This window comes from Gadus macrocephalus, chromosome 8, assembly GCF_031168955.1.
Source record: "Gadus macrocephalus chromosome 8, ASM3116895v1".
Taxonomy (NCBI): Eukaryota; Metazoa; Chordata; class Actinopteri; order Gadiformes; family Gadidae; genus Gadus; species Gadus macrocephalus.
This window is the reverse complement of record NC_082389.1, coordinates 12125245-12140601: the sequence shown is the minus strand read 5'-3', so window position 1 is coordinate 12140601 and position 15357 is coordinate 12125245. Positions and strand designations below refer to the sequence as shown.

General features: G+C 44.0%; 2 protein-coding genes across 4 annotated transcripts; one reads left to right on the top strand and one right to left on the bottom strand.

Annotated features, from left to right (window-relative positions):
- Positions 1-1998: 1998 nt before the first annotated feature.
- Positions 1999-6190, bottom strand: cenpl (centromere protein L). Its single transcript, XM_060059039.1, has 5 exons — positions 6083-6190; positions 4644-4812; positions 4112-4357; positions 2725-3288; positions 1999-2356 (listed from the first exon to the last, which is right to left on the bottom strand). The coding sequence occupies exons 1-5, from the start codon at positions 6097-6099 to the stop codon at positions 2282-2284; spliced, it is 1071 nt and encodes a 356-aa protein (XP_059915022.1). The 5' UTR covers positions 6100-6190; the 3' UTR covers positions 1999-2281.
- Positions 6191-6375: 185 nt separating this feature from the next.
- On the top strand, positions 6376-15271 carry dars2 (aspartyl-tRNA synthetase 2, mitochondrial). 3 transcript variants are annotated; one of them, XM_060059037.1, is made up of 18 exons: positions 6376-6590; positions 6734-6928; positions 7029-7128; positions 7248-7314; positions 7458-7553; positions 7827-7922; positions 9285-9408; positions 9583-9629; positions 9914-10020; positions 10261-10330; positions 10618-10797; positions 11023-11130; positions 11268-11330; positions 11692-11844; positions 12332-12550; positions 13531-13641; positions 14041-14116; positions 14435-15271. In XM_060059037.1, exons 2-18 carry the CDS (start codon positions 6754-6756, stop codon positions 14614-14616), a joined length of 1974 nt encoding a protein of 657 aa, XP_059915020.1. In that variant the 5' UTR covers positions 6376-6590; positions 6734-6753; the 3' UTR covers positions 14617-15271. The 3 variants fall into 3 exon arrangements, with proteins under 3 accessions (XP_059915020.1, XP_059915021.1, XP_059915019.1); XM_060059038.1 differs by having other exon boundaries at positions 6376-6928; positions 7463-7553; XM_060059036.1 differs by having other exon boundaries at positions 6376-6928.
- Positions 15272-15357: the final 86 nt, after the last annotated feature.

Here is a 15357-nt window from a genome sequence, read left to right as displayed (position 1 = left end):
CCCCTCATTGAAATTCAAAATCGTACATAAATATCATCATTTTACTTCACGTTTTTCGGGATGCCAGGTTCAGGTTGTGCAGCATAGCAAGTACAGAATCGTTAGATTAAGGAGGGCAGTTTCCCCATTTCCCCGATGAATCACAGTGAGAGAACGGCCATCGTTAAGGCAAGGCAGAGGTAGCATGAAAAAAGGAGCATGATATTATCATGACTACACTCCCCCCACCTCAACTGTTCCGATTGGCAGGGTGATTGATCTTTTAAGACCAGTCCCTGGGGGATGGCAGTCCCCCAATGATATATATTTTTTCTTTTTTATTGTCCTGCTCCCATATTATAATCATAAGACTGAAGGATTGTTTGAACTCTGATCAAACACTTATGAGTTCTTACAGAGCAGGAGTGGGGCGTTTTGTGACTTCTCTCTTCGGTCGGTTCCCCGTATTTTCCTCGGTTGTCGTCGTGGCCACGTGCCGCAAACCACAGTGCCATAAACGTGAACCTAGGATGCAGCTTTTTCCAGCATAAAGGGACTGAACCCTGGTGGCTCTTAACACACACACACACACTCACTCCCTCACACACTCGTCCTCTCTTCCAATCCACATCCCTCCACCACACATACACACACACACTGTCTCACAGAGGTTGGAGATTAGTGGTGGAGGTGGCCGGCCCCATTGCATTAGCGAACAGAGCCCGTCGGACATTAGATACACTGTGACTGGTAGTTGTCATTTTTTATATTTTATTTAAGCTTAAGTATTTTCTATTAGAACAAAGCCTATACGTCTTGAACACAAAACACAAAATCTTCTATTGTTTTGGTTCCCCAGACTTTAACCCGGTATCATTAACAGACACACACTCAATTTCAATTCTGCGTTTTCTATGTGAAACACACATTTCGATTCTTCTTTTTTAACACAGTTCTGCCCGTTTCTGCACTTTAATATGTCCTTAGTTTGGAACAATGCATTGCTGTAATCGCAGTCCATCAGGCTAGCCAATAACGTTTGATCGTTTCAATGCATCCAATGAAACTCCTAGAATTTGAGCATCTTTTAGATGTCTCTGCATTTAGTTTGTTAGATCGTTTGTTACACAGGGATGGGTGTTCATGTAGCACAACCATTTAAATGTTAACGCTAATATCATTTATAAGAGTTCAAATACAAGTTCAAAGTTGAACAAGGTTAATGCTTTATCTGGGGTCAACATTCAAATCAGTTGAATTGGTTTGATTTCATGCAAACATTTTGGCACTAGTAAAACTAGTATTCTGGTTGGTATGCGCCTTGGGATTTAAACTAAGTATCTCGTTACCATCCCTTGCTGTAACTGGTTAATCGCTCCCATTGTGCACAGAAAGTACCATTCATGTTACACACAGATGCACGTTTCATTTCAATGTAAAAGTGGCAACGTAGGAAGCGCGTGTCTTGTTAAGCGGCTTACATTTGAGTTTAAGTGTCCCGAGCTTTATAGATGGTACTTTCATTTAACTTCACCACTTAAATGGATTCAAGAGCTGTCCATCCTGTCACTATAAAGAGATTCACATATTTGAATTGATGACATCACAGGTCTTGGTGTGTAACGAATTCTGTAAAGAAGAACGGTATAAAAGATCTTATCTAGAGATTTTAATCAATTGTTATTGCATCCATCGCTCGACGCAAACACAATGCCTTCTGTGAAGACAGGAACTCAAAGTAGCCCTGGCGTAGCTACAGCCCCTGGCAGCCATCTCCTAATGCACACCGCTCGCACACAGTCCCCGGTCCTGACAAGATGGCCAGGTTGTGTGAACTGTTCTTCAGCTGTGAGCAGGGCCACAGCCCAGGATTCTTTATTCAATGGACTAATGGAAGAGGAACCTTTCTTCCTTAAAGCGGTTCTTTGTTTCTGATCCTTTTGTTGAAAAGGAATATTAAGGATTGTTCTGCACAACCTCCGTCAGTGGAATTCAGTACATAATAAAACGTGAGAAAACCTGTTGTCGTCCTGCATTTATTATAGAAGTATTTAAAACAGCAGTATAAAAGGCCCCTAAACGGCACAAAAATTATCACGACCCAAAACTATATGTACAAGTATGTCCCCAAATTGACAAATATTAATGTTGACTCTAAAAATAAAATCGGTGAAGAAATACAATTTCTAAATAAAAGTGAGTTAAAAATGTAAAAGCGTTTTCATCCAGAGATGCAAACATTCCAGATAGTGGTCAGCTCTGAAGAACCAACTTGGTCTTGAATGGTAATGGGTGTAGAAGGTCAGATAGGCATTTTGAGGAGAGCACACTCTGTCAGTAGTGTCAGGGTGGTGATCATGTAGCTACTGTTGGAGATCTGGGGGAAAAAAAACATGAGCGTATTATTAGAGTACTTTTATTTAGAACCATGCTGCAAGTATTTACCATTTGAGGGCAACTGAGGACTAATGCTGTTCATGCCAAATAGGCCATCAAAAGTAACCAGAGCCAAATGCGTTCCCTTGACTAGAAAAGCAGCCGAGTGAGGGATCATTTATAATCTTAAATGGGAGTAAAACAATCTAAATGTTAGCATGGTTAATGCTAAAGTAAGCGTTATTGTATTTTTTTCCGCATTTGATTGTTTTTTTTAGAAATCCCATAAAAGTTATAGACAAGATTAAAGTCTGTCTCGGATCAACAAACAAACCCATATAACTACAACAACAAATCACAAGGCCTCACCTTGATCCTGCCGCCGTGCTTGGCCGAGCCCAGCGCCGTGGACACCTGGGTCAGCCGCCCGGCCGACAGCTCCACCCTGAAGTGTCTGTAGAAGTGGCTCTTCAGGCCCTTAAAGAAGCACGCCACCTCCTCCAAACCGACACTGCCGTCGTCCTCCTCCTCCCTCAGCCCCGGCTGCCGAACGCTCCTCCACAGCTCCGAAGTGTCCTGCGCGTGCATCGCGTAGATGACCTCCATGGGAGGCTCCGCCGGCAGGCTCCACACCAGCTTCAGCTGCTTGATGCTGGTCCGGGCGTGGCAATCGGTCCACAGTGCCGCCAGCCACTGCAGGTTCACAGAGTTGATCTCCAGCCGGCCGAAGCAGCAGTCGAACGTCCGCTGGAACCAGGCCTTGACCAGCGCAGTGAGCCCCTCCGTGCCGCCGCTGCAGAAGAGCGGCAGGCACACAAAGTCCTCCGGCAGGGTGCGCAGGTAGTCGGGGTCGCCGCCCACGCACGTCAGCCAGCCGCTCCACAGCACCTTTTGGGGGTCGTCGGGCGGCGCCAACGGGGTCTTGGAGTGGATCTGTGGAGCGGGAGCATGAGGGGCGGCGAGGTGGAGACTTCAGTCAAGCCAAACCTTTTGGATTGGCCCTCACCTCTGGACTTAAATTGATCTTAAAAGGTGTGGCTGTGATTAGCTGGTACAAGCCGTTTGGCACAGGGAAGGAATGATTTGAATAGTGACATCACAAGTGGGGTCGTCCACCCAGATATATGAAGGATAGAGGAGCAATGTTTGCTACAGTCCACTGGGTAGGCTGGTAGACTGATCTATCCAGCGTACATCTAAGTCGACACGCTCACTTGTGATGCCACTATGACAATCAATCCTTCCCTGTGCAAAACGGCTAGTACCAGCTAATCACACCCACACCTGGTGGCATGACATGAGCCCTTTAAAAAGGTGCAGTGTGTATATTTTAGTGGCATCTAGCTCAACAGAGTTGGCCGAAATTGCATTCATATTCTTAATGCGTGCGTTTGTGTATAATGCCATAAAATGACAGTTTTGTTTTCGTTATCGTATACTGTAATGAGCGCTTTATAGCTACATAGGGAGTAGCTCATCTTCAACTGAGCCAATCATGTTTCAACAGTAACCCAGAGCAGCTCTGGAGTTTTTATAAAACCCGAGGACAATGTGGAACAATTAACAATCATAATTATAAGCCATGACTTTTACATGTTTTACAGACTAAATACAATTTATAAATCTATCCAGGAACATCTTCACTTGAAAACTCGACGCTGTCGACGACTATGACATCATTTTTGAAACAGTACAGGCCATGGTGGCATCACCTCTTTCGCTGGAAAGGGAGATCACCCCACACATCACCAGCTACCTTGATGAAGACGGTGTCGGCTTCCTCCTCAGTCTGCGCCATTCCGGCCACCAGCGTGAAGGTCACCCTGAGGGTGCTCTCCAGGCCCACCTCCGCCGCCACGCCCTGTTGCCGCTCGGACACCAGGAACGCGGCCAGCTGCCGAGAGTAGGTCTTCAGGTGCCCGTGCTGGAAGCGGTAAAGTGGAGTGACGTAGGACAGCTGCCACTCCCTCACCAGCAGGGCCCGCTGCTCCGGGTTCATCTCCTGTAGGAAGCGGGGTTTAGGGCACAAGAGGGGAGGAGATTTTAATGGCGGAACAAAAAGGAAAGAGAGGAATGTAAAGACACACAATACCACTTTTAGGAACTGTTGATAAAGATTGATTACTATATTTCTGGAATTTAATCATGCCAATAACAGTAAGGTTGATACTAAACACTATGATTCATCACAACATAATGTAGTACTATTGAACAGCAGGTCCCCCATGGAGCTTAACTAGCATTCAAAATAAACAAAAGTAGCGGTAGAAATAGTGTTTGTTTCTCACAGCGGTACTGCAACGTTTGGGAGCGAGTCTGCAGGTGGTCAGCCTCCGCTTGGTGAAGCCTGGAGTGTAGGCGAGGTGTGACATCGTCCCAACATAGCTGCGGTAGGACTGTCTGTAGCTCTTACTTCTTCTTCTCTGGACGACACTGCTGAAAGGCGACCTCGCCACGCTGTAAACATCCACAACACAAGCCGTCAGCAGTTTCTCTGGATATTTCAAGGAAATATTATACACATCTTTTTGGGCAAATCAAATGATAAAAGGCCTTCATAGCATTTTAAGCAAATGTAACTATGATCGCAACTGATAATCAGTGTTGGGAAGGTTACTTTTAAAAAATGCATCCATCCAAATTCGTTTCGTCACTCAATCTGAGCATTGTATTCTGAATACTTGGATTACTTCCACATTGAATTGCAAGTGTAGGAATGAGGCATCAAATCCTGCTTACTAAACAGGCCTATTCTGATGTGTTCTTCTTTCAAACTGGCTGAATGTGTTAGGCCCAAGTCTCCTACTATTTTATATAATTTGCTGTAGTGGAACAAAGACTAAGAGAGACTACTGAGAGAAAGACTACTGAGAGAAAGAGAGAGAGAGAGAGAGCGAGCGAGAGCGAGAGCGAGAGAGAGAGAGAGAGAGTTCAATCATCGGCATTTTTATGTGTGTTTTCCAGCATAGGTTTTATGTGGGTGTCTGTCCAAATTCCCAGACGGTCCGACAATTCGCCCCTAGTCTTGGAAATACCGCTAATCAAACAATAATTCCCATAATGCCCGCTGCTGAGCGGGTGCCTGTTACGTCCAAAGAGGCATGGACGAGACCAGCTGTTCAGGGAGGTCTTGGTCGGCTGATTTGGTTCACATCAACGCAAACGTACCGAACCAAGGGGACCAAACTCGTTTAGTGCGCACTAAATGCTGTTGGTGTGAAAGCACGAATAAACTGCTGAAACAGAACTATCGTCATGTAATCCATTGATTTCAACAATGTAACTGTATTCTAAATACCAACTATTTAAATTGTAACTGTAACGGAATACAGTTAGCTATAGCTATTGTATTCTGAATGCGTAACGCCGGTACAAGTATTCCGTTACTCCCCAACACTGCTGATAATACAGAACATCTCCAAAGGCAATCCCATATGGCTGTCAGGTATGGTTTTTACTTTTGGAAATTAGAACAAAGATGTTTTTAAATAAATAATAAGTATTAACGACAGGTAGCCTGAAATTATGTGAATGTTGTTCTGATTCTGCTGGTGGTTGATGAGGCTTGCATTCGCTGCTAATAAGTACGATAAAAGTGATTATCGTCAAATGAATGGGAAGCATGCAAACCAGAAACTTTGTATGTTAGGGGAAACCCGTGCACTAGTTCAGACTGTGTTTTTGAATCGGCAGATAAAAAATAAATACTGATACTACCAATAAATACCTGGTATGTGGGTCCATGTCCTAAAAAACAGCCCCCAAAAAACAAAACAAAATTTAAATGTCGCGCTTTCCCATAGTTCAATGCGGCATGTTAGCCGATCACCGAGTTGTTCAACAACCATTCGAAATTCTGATTAATACACACAGACAAAACGGCAATATCACCAAAACATTGGCGCATATTCGAAAAATATTCCGTGACACATTTTTTAAATAAATTAGTTTGTCAGTTGTTATCAGTTGTGTAACCGCTAAGGGAGCCATTGGATGACGGATTGACTACTTCTGTCGAGCCTAACATTTACGTCATATCCATGCGCCCCTCTGGTCGCAAACTGTTAAAGAGAAAGATAGACAGATCCCTGTGAAAAACATAATATAAATATAGCCTAATATACATCTGTTCATGCTGGTTTGTAACGACAAATTGTGCCGAGGTAATGCAACAGCAATACCGTGGTTAAAATCATCTGACATGTGGATGCTAAGGCGAACATTGGAAATAACCGGTGAAGAAAAACCTTTATTCTTGTATATCATCGCTTCATATAAGTACATCAATGGAAACCAATCCTTAATGTCTGAGTAATCACCTGTAAACAGAGTGCTCATGTGTTGGAATTAACTTGTGGCTTGATGACACAAATTATAGTTTGTCAATAGACGTCTAGAATGACGATCAGAATGACCACACTTCTGCAACGGACGCGGCTCCTCTTGAGAGCGCACATATGTCATCGCACAGCAATTGCTACCTCAGTTCAAGGGCATCTGCCGATGAAAACCATCCTTAAAAAGTGCTATCTCTCAACCAACCACAAACGACCTGCATATTCCTCACCCATGGGTATTTGACTACATCATCTTGTTCACTGGTTGGATTCATTGCTGTCAATTATATTTTTGACTCAATTCAATACTGTAAATAAAGGTGAATTTGTTTCAAGGTCCGTGTAGTGTGTCACTGCGGAGTCACACCTGCGGAGAGCTTCGGCCTGAACATGCTGGGGAGAAGGTGGCCCTCTACGGATGGGTCCAGTACCTAAGGTGTCAAGACAGTACAACTAACCGTTCAACCTTTGTCTCACTGGAGTTGACGACTCTCAACATGGGCCCTTGTGTGGGACATTCTAGAATAACCCTAACCGTTTTAATGTTCTCTGCAGGCAGGATTTGTTTGTTATCCTGCGGGACTACAGCGGCCTGACTCAAGTTTTGATATCTCAGGATGACGTATGAACCCTCACATATTGCACCACATATTTTATTCTCTCTCTATTGCATTCATTTTATTGTGTCATCCAACAGTGAATACGTAGAAGAATCACCTTTATAATAACAATACAAGTTCTTGTCTCTCTTTCTTCTATTTAAAGGGCAGTTTGAAAGAAAAACTAGGTGAGCTCACAGTCGAGTCCGTCGTCAAGGTTACTGGAACAGTCCGACGGAGACCAGAAGGCCAGGAGAACACTGTGAGTGTGTTAGTATGTTGTTGGTTTGTGTGAATGAAAGAGTGTGGAACCGTCTGGCTGGTCTGTCTGGTGGATCCCTTCTCACGTACACATGGTTGTACAGGTCATTCTCATTTCACTCGACGCGAGATGCCGTTCTCTATATAAATGTAATTTTATAAACATTTGCTCGAGAAGGATCACCTTCTTTTTTTATCATTAACATTTAGAACTATCTTACTGTACTCCATCCTCTTACACATGCACCGTTTGGTGTGGCTGTGTTTTTTCTAGAACATGCCGACGGGGGACATCGAGGTTCTAGCTGAGAACCTGGAGGTGCTGAACACATGCCGAAAGCTGCCTTTTGAAATCAAAGATTTTGTAAAGGTGGGTGGACACTCCCTGTAAGATTTCCATCATTGAATGTATAAAACATACGCTCCAGTATTGAATTTAAAATAGTACGCTCCAATATTGAATTTTTAAAGCATACGCTCCAATATTGAGTTCATAATCCTCTATCTCAGCGCTTCCCAAACTTTTTTTCCTAAGAACCCCCTTCTACGTCCCAACCGGGTTGGCGCACCCCCAATCCCCACTTCAAAAATAATGAAAAAAACCTGCATCAAAGCTTTGTTTTATTGCCATATAAAGACTCATGTCTAATCATGCGCAAATAACCATGACACGCATGACAATAACAACATAAACAAAGTTTCAATATAATGCAACAAAGCTACGCACAAGCTTCAACTTTTAAGAGGATGAGTGACAGACACAGGCTCAGTAACAGAAAGCACGGTTATTTTCAGCCGCGTAAAAGAAAAATTGCAGCAATAGGCCTATTAAATGACCGTGCAGCTAGCATCATCATCATCATAACACAACGGTTATGGAAATGAGACAGTATATTGAATTAAATTGCAATGAAGTTACAAACGATCCACAATATTAAAGAGAATAGGCTGCGAAACAGATCAAATAATCTGTATCGCCGATCCAAGTGAAGCCCAGACCCAGATAATTGTCATCATATTTCCTTCTTTTTTTCCCTGTCTGGTGTTCACCCTCATGATCTCTTTTTTGCCATCTCCTTCCCTACTCTTCAGTTTCCTCCAGCGCATCGTGACTTGCGCTCATTTTTTTTCCTCTATTCTCTCCGTCTCTGTTCACTGCAAATCCTCACTCTCTCTTGGTCCCTCTCCTCCTTCGTGACTAACAACTTTATCATAAGATGTCCCACTTGACAGTTTCCATATTTATATATAATACATAAGGAATGAATGAAACGAGTTGGCGCGCATATAGCCTAGCCTGCAGTGCTTAGAAGGAGACAACAGTGAGTAGAAGAAGACAACAGCTGTCTTCTTCTACATTTCTATCAAAATTTCTATCAAAAACTAATAAATTATAGTTTTTTGATTTAAAATAAAAGGGATTACAAAGGACATGTTTGCTGTTCATGTTTTTTTATTGTATGGAAAAATCCCACTTAATAAACAGCACTGTAATTGTGTAATATTACACCAGACCGCCATTACATTTTTCATCTCACGGACCCCCTGGTGGCATCTCGAGTACCCCTTGGGGTGCGAGTACCACACTTTGGGAATCCCATCTCATAAACCACTGCGAACAATGAAGAAAAAGCTTAATGCAACCATTATGAATGAACGTTATGATCCTGCATATAACTTGTATCCGGAGACTGCATCACACAGGGCTGCTGTTGGATTTGTGTTGGTGCAGAAGTCTGAGGCCCTGCGCATGCAGTATCGCTACCTGGACCTGCGCTCCACCCATATGCAGCAGAACCTGCGTCTCCGGTCCCAGCTGAGCATGAGGATGAGGGAGTACCTCTGTCATCAGCACGGTACCAAGATAGTCACGCTAGCCGGGCTCAGTCCAACAACCACCTCATTCTAGGGAAGATGTATACATTATGTACTGATTAGAATTTGTGCATAATTAACAATATAAAAAATACTTTTTCATGTTTTCCCACGAAAATACATGTGTTTTTAATTTATTTTTTATTCCTCTTTAGGTTTTGTGGACGTTGAGACTCCTACTTTGTTCAAAAGGACCCCAGGGGTAGGTCTATTTAGTTATTGATGATTTTAAGCTTAGGCCCTCTGGCAGTAGATGTCTGACAATAGTTTATATAATATATATAAGTCATGAAATTCAGATTCATACAACTTTATGGTCTATCTGCAGTTTGACAGAAAGTAGCTAACATCAAACATAAAAATAACAAAATATCCACCTGATATAAAAGAAGATCAAAGTGCAATGTGTGTTAAGTGCATCTCTCTCTGTGTCTGTCTCTGTCTTCTCTCGCTCACTCTCACTCTCACTCTCACTCTCTCTCGCAGGGAGCTAAGGAGTTTTTGGTTCCATCCAGAGAACCCGGTCGGTTCTACTCCCTCCCTCAGAGTCCCCAGCAGTTCAAGCAGCTGTTAATGGTGGCTGGGGTGGACAGGTGGCCACTTTAAAACCCTTTCTCCCTTTCTCAGTACAGGCCATGGTGATGCCACCATGGCCTGTACTGTTTCAAAAATGATGTCATAGTCGTCGACAGCATAGAGTCTTACAAACGGCTGCATGCTAAACAAGTCAATATGCATCCACATTTGTTGGCAGGGCTCCACTGCTTTAGGTCAAAGTTTTACATAAATCTCTCTCTCTCTCTCTCTCTCTCTCTCTCTCTAAAAACCGGCAGGTACTTCCAGTTTGCTCGCTGCTACAGGGACGAGGGGTCCAAACCAGACCGACAGCCTGAGTTCACGCAGGTAGATCGGAGCGGAGAAAGAGGGCGGGGCTGATTGAGTGGAAAGAGGGCGGGTCGACTCGGGAAGTGGTTCCCAGGTAGCAGGAACTAATGCTGTTCAAATTAGTAAAAGTAGTATCAGTGCAACATAAAATTGTAAAGTAAAGTACGTACCGACTTCCCAGCAGGTAGAAGGGCTAATCAGGGTAGAAGGGCAATTTTTTGGGATATTCAGGACATGTCAACAAATAGATTCATCATGCGCCACGATCTCACAGCTAGGCTAACCCCCCTATGTGTGTGCCCTAGGTGGACATTGAGATGTCCTTCGTGGAGCAGGCGGGGGTCATGGCGCTAGTGGAGGGGCTCCTGCGGTACTCGTGGCCCCCGGAGCTGGGTGGGCTCAGCCAGCCTTTCCCCTGCATCACCTACTCAGAGGCCATGCGGGACTACGGCTCAGACAAGCCCGACACCAGGTTCCAAATGAAGGTCTGGGAGTGCGTGTGTGTGTGTGTATGTGTGAGAATTAACTCAATAATTATTATCAATCCCAAATGGGAATTTTAGGAATTTTGAGAAATTTAAAAATAAATGCATTAAATATGCATTGTGAACTCGCAAAATGCACACTGCTTTTGTGTTGGCGTTGCAAGTGTGTGTGTTTGTGTGTGTGTGTGTGAGAGTGCTATTCAATGATATTTAATCTCTGTCCAGCTGGTTGACATCAGTGAGGTGTTTGTGAACACGAAGATAGAATTCCTCAAGTCAGCTCTCGGCCAATCAGAAGGCTCCATCCAGGCCATCTGTGTCCCTGACGGAGGGGTATGGAACAATGTTTTTAACTTGCATTAAACCCCATGTACCAAGTGAATCACAGTTAAATAGTGTCAGATATTCATGCAAAGTGTATGAATTGGTAATGTCTTGTCTAAAAAACTATCTCTCCTCTTGCTCGACAGAGACTTTTCAAATCCAAAGATTTGGAAGCGCTCAAAGAGACGGCCAGGAGTGTGTTTGGACAGGTACGTCACACCCTTGAATCGAAGGAAGCAAGAATAAACAACGAGAACATAGAGGGAGAATGTTGGGTGTACTGCCATCGACTATCAACGATGCATAAAAAAAACGATGATGGATATCTACCCTTTGTTCTCAAGTTATTGCTTTAAAATTGGTGGAAGCTTTTATAATGCCTGCAGAATTAGAGACTCCATAGAAATATCCCCATATTGTTTAAACACATTGGTTCAATGCTTATAAGCTAGTATCACTGGGAGTGTAAGGTGTAGTGTAATATTGTTACTACAGTACTCGGCCATACTACCCCTTCCTCTGTGTCTCTCATCTTGGTGACGCGTCCGTCCGGTTGGGGTTTGTCTGTAGGAGCTGAGTGTGCTGGCGGTGAGACCAGAGGGCACACTGAAGAGCCCCCTCAGTAAACATCTGTCCCCCTCCGACACCGAGGGCCTCCTGGGGGAGACCAGGGCCCGGCCAGGGGACCTGCTGCTGGTCTCGGCCTGCAGCCTCCACACCGTGGTAGGTCACAAGGCCTGGGGGTTTGTTCAGCTTACGCTGGTTCTTCTGGTGCTATGGTCAGCTATAGAGCCAGGAGGAGGTGCTGGGGTCAGCTGTAGAACCAGGAGAGAGGAGAGGGGCTGGGGTCAGATGTAGAACCAGGAGAGAGGAGAGGGGCTGGGGTCAGATGTAGAACCAGGAGAGAGAGGAGAGGGGCTGGGGTCAGATGTAGAACCAGGAGAGAGAGGTGACAGGGAAAACATAAAAAAATATATTTTAAGTCGTTATCTTTAATTAAATAACAAACCAGTATTTGTGTTCACTCTTACATACATGCATAGGATAACGCCCACATTGTCTTTCTTTCACACACATTCTCTCTCTCTCTCTCTCTCTCACTCTCTCACTCTCTTGCTCTCTCGCTCTCTCTCGCTCTCTCGCTCTCTCGCTCTCTCGCTCTCTCTCGCTCTCTCGCTCTCTCTCGCTCTCTCGCTCTCTCTCTCTCTAGCGCCCCCTGCTGGGTAAACTGAGGCTGCAGTGCGCTGAGCTCCTGGAGGCCCGGGGCATCGCCCTGAGGGACCCGACAGCGTTCCACTTCCTGTGGGTCGTGGACTTCCCGCTCTTCCTGCCCAAGGAAGGAGAACCAGGGTCTCTGGAGTCCGCCCATCACCCCTTCACAGCCCCCGTGGCCCAGGACGCCCACCTGGTCTACACAGAGCCCCTGCAGGTGAGGCCGACGCTCTGTGTGCCAAAAAAAACAAAAAAAAAATCTGTTTTCGTTTTATGCGGTTCAGGAATATCTCCGTAAAGCCGGATTCATTGTGACACCGCATCCAGCTGTAGAAACGCTGTGGTACACATTTCAGGCCCATAAGGGGCGCTGCTTCTGCGAGCATGCGCATGAAGCCTGCTCGCTGTTTACAAACATACAGTCCGAGAAGAACAGGCCCAGTCCAGGCCATGGTCCAGATTGGAGAAAATTATCTTTTCCCCTCTGTTTCCTTTGATGCGTTTCAGGAATATCTCTGTTAAGACGGACTCATTGCGAAAACCCATCGAGCTGTAGAAACGCTGTAGTAAATATTCAAGGCGCTGGTTCTCCACAAATAAAATTGGAGCGCATCAAGCCTGCCCACATACAGCCTGCGCGCTGCATTCAAAAACGAGGAGATTCAACCTTTTAAATTGAGCAGCAATACTTTTTGATGTACAGTTAGTAATTCAATTTATCAAGGGGCATGTATTTAAAGCTACAAAAAGAATAAAAATATAAATATAAATAAAAAATTCAATGCAGCTCTGACGTTGCCCAGCTGGTGGGGGGGCAATGACATCATCGTTTGTGTTTCAGGCGTCCACACGAATCCTAACACGAAAGCGCATAGGTCAGGATATATATGAAACCAGCCTGAGACATGGTTTCAGAAAAGTGCGGTTTCGGGCACCGGATCCGCCAGATCCGTCTGGACGTCCGAAACGCACAAGACTTATGCGGTTTCACCAAAAATTCGGCTCTGTGTGGACGGGGCCTTAGTCCGTTTTTATATTTACTAGACCGTACCCCTGCGTGAAATGGCTATTTTTGGAGTGTGGAGGAGGTGATTGACCCCCATATGAAAGGTCACAGGTTCCATCCCTTATGCCCACAGTCTACAGTCTGAAGAGACTAGTGAGTGTCAGGTCGTAATGGTACCGGTGTCCCCCCAGGTGCGCGGGCAGCACTATGACCTGGTGCTGAACGGCTGTGAGGTCGGAGGGGGGTCCATACGCATCCACAAGGCCGCTGAGCAGCTCCACGTGCTGAAGAACATTCTCAAGGTCGGCCCCTGAACACAACAGAAGCAGCATGCTTTCACTTTCAAATAGCTTACTTAAGCTACTTTTATCTAAATTTAGCTTCATTTAGCTGTGCTTCAGAAGGTCAACGCTAAAAGCATGCCGCACCAAACTTTGCCAATCCAGGTATGCACATAGTTTTAACATTTTTTTTCTTACACTTTGAATTTTGTTGCAAATACGTTTTTTTTTTCTTTGCTACAATTGTATCCAAACTAAATGGATATATATTTAAAAAACGGTATCCATATTTTCATGCACTTCGGATTCTGATAATTTTGTATATAGATATACTATGATTTTAGTCCTTATTTGTTTAAATATTGCATTCCTATCATAATTATATTGTCATAATATCTAGATCTACTGTTTTCTCTTCAGGAAGATGTCTCTGTTCTCTCGCACCTGCTGGAAGCACTGGACTCCGGAGCGCCCCCACATGGAGGCATCGCGCTAGGTCGGGTCCAGCACATTTACTATTATTGGCCTAGCAATCGATTCCCTAGGATGCATCTACCTTCAATACAAATTAAAACCAAACGTGCATATGTCTAATTGGGCTAAACACATGGTATAATTTTATTTGCAATGCTTGTCTGGGGGTTATAGTGTTTAATTCCTTACCAAAAGTTTCTGGGTTCCCGAACATTGGAACCCAGTTATTTAAAAACAACTAGTATCTCCATTGTCTCCGTATTCTCGATACATAGTACCATCCCCGCGACTGTTCACCTTGTTGGGATCTTATTGTTTAATCATCTTATCATTTATTCAGGTTTGGACCGACTCATCTCCCTCATGGTCAGGGCCCCCAGCATCCGTGATGTCATCGCCTTCCCCAAGTCCTTCCGGGGTCACGACCTCATGAGCCAGGCCCCGGACTATGTATCGGAAGAGGACCTGAAGCCGTACCACATCTCCGTCACCTGGCCCCCTGCCAAAACGGAGGAGAAATGAAAATAAATAATCAAAAGATGACCTAGATCCCAGATCACTTCCTGGAGGAAGCGTTCCCCAGAGGGAAAGAGATGAAGAAAAAGATGGAAAGCTGTGAAGAATGGGGTGATGGACTAGCTGGAATGATGTGTATTCCATGTGTCCCAAAGTACCTCATTTTACGCATTACATTAAGGACGTTAGGGCGCAGATAAGAGGAACTACACTGTGGTATGGATTGTGCTCAAAGATACAAACTCGCAATAATAAATAACATTTACTGTTCTAAACACGGTGCAAAATGAAAAAGATCATAGATCACTGACTAGCAGTGAAGATGGTGGACATGTTTGTGTGAGATGGACCCTTCAGCAAGACAATGTTGATGAATCATTGTAATTCACAGAAACTGATTACACTTTGTTTGAATCAATCATGATGAAGATTAAATATATGTTCATAATTTTACTAGCATCAGTGATGATTGATTGATTAGAGTATTAAAATATGCATTATATTTGAATTTCCAAAAAAAATATGTAGGCCACAATTGAACAAAATTACACCTTTATAATATATCGAGAATGTGTGTAGGGGAGTACGATAAATGCCATATCGGTAGAAATTAATTACATAAAGCGAAAATTAAAAAGAAATATATAAACCATTGACTTTACATTTATATTGGAAATATATTTTAATCTATTAATATTAAAAGAATTAAAACATAAACTAATTCAAAAGAAGACTGCTCTCCGTCGA

What these genes read in the sequence shown, in the direction of transcription:
- cenpl (XM_060059039.1), bottom strand. An exon ending in CCAAACGTTGCAGTACCGCT is followed by an intron (nt 4,358 to 4,643) that starts GTGAGAAACAAA and finishes CGCTTCCTACAG; the next exon opens with GAGATGAACCCGGAGCAGCG. An exon ending in CCGACACCGTCTTCATCAAG is followed by an intron (nt 3,289 to 4,111) that starts GTAGCTGGTGAT and finishes CCCGCTCCACAG; the next exon opens with ATCCACTCCAAGACCCCGTT.
- dars2 (XM_060059037.1), top strand. Translation starts at nt 6,754, where the DNA reads ATGACGATCAGAATGACCACACTTCTGCAACGGACGCGGCTCCTCTTG. An exon ending in TCTGTGTCCCTGACGGAGGG is followed by an intron (nt 11,131 to 11,267) that starts GTATGGAACAAT and finishes CTTGCTCGACAG; the next exon opens with AGACTTTTCAAATCCAAAGA. An exon ending in TGCTGAAGAACATTCTCAAG is followed by an intron (nt 13,642 to 14,040) that starts GTCGGCCCCTGA and finishes TTTTCTCTTCAG; the next exon opens with GAAGATGTCTCTGTTCTCTC.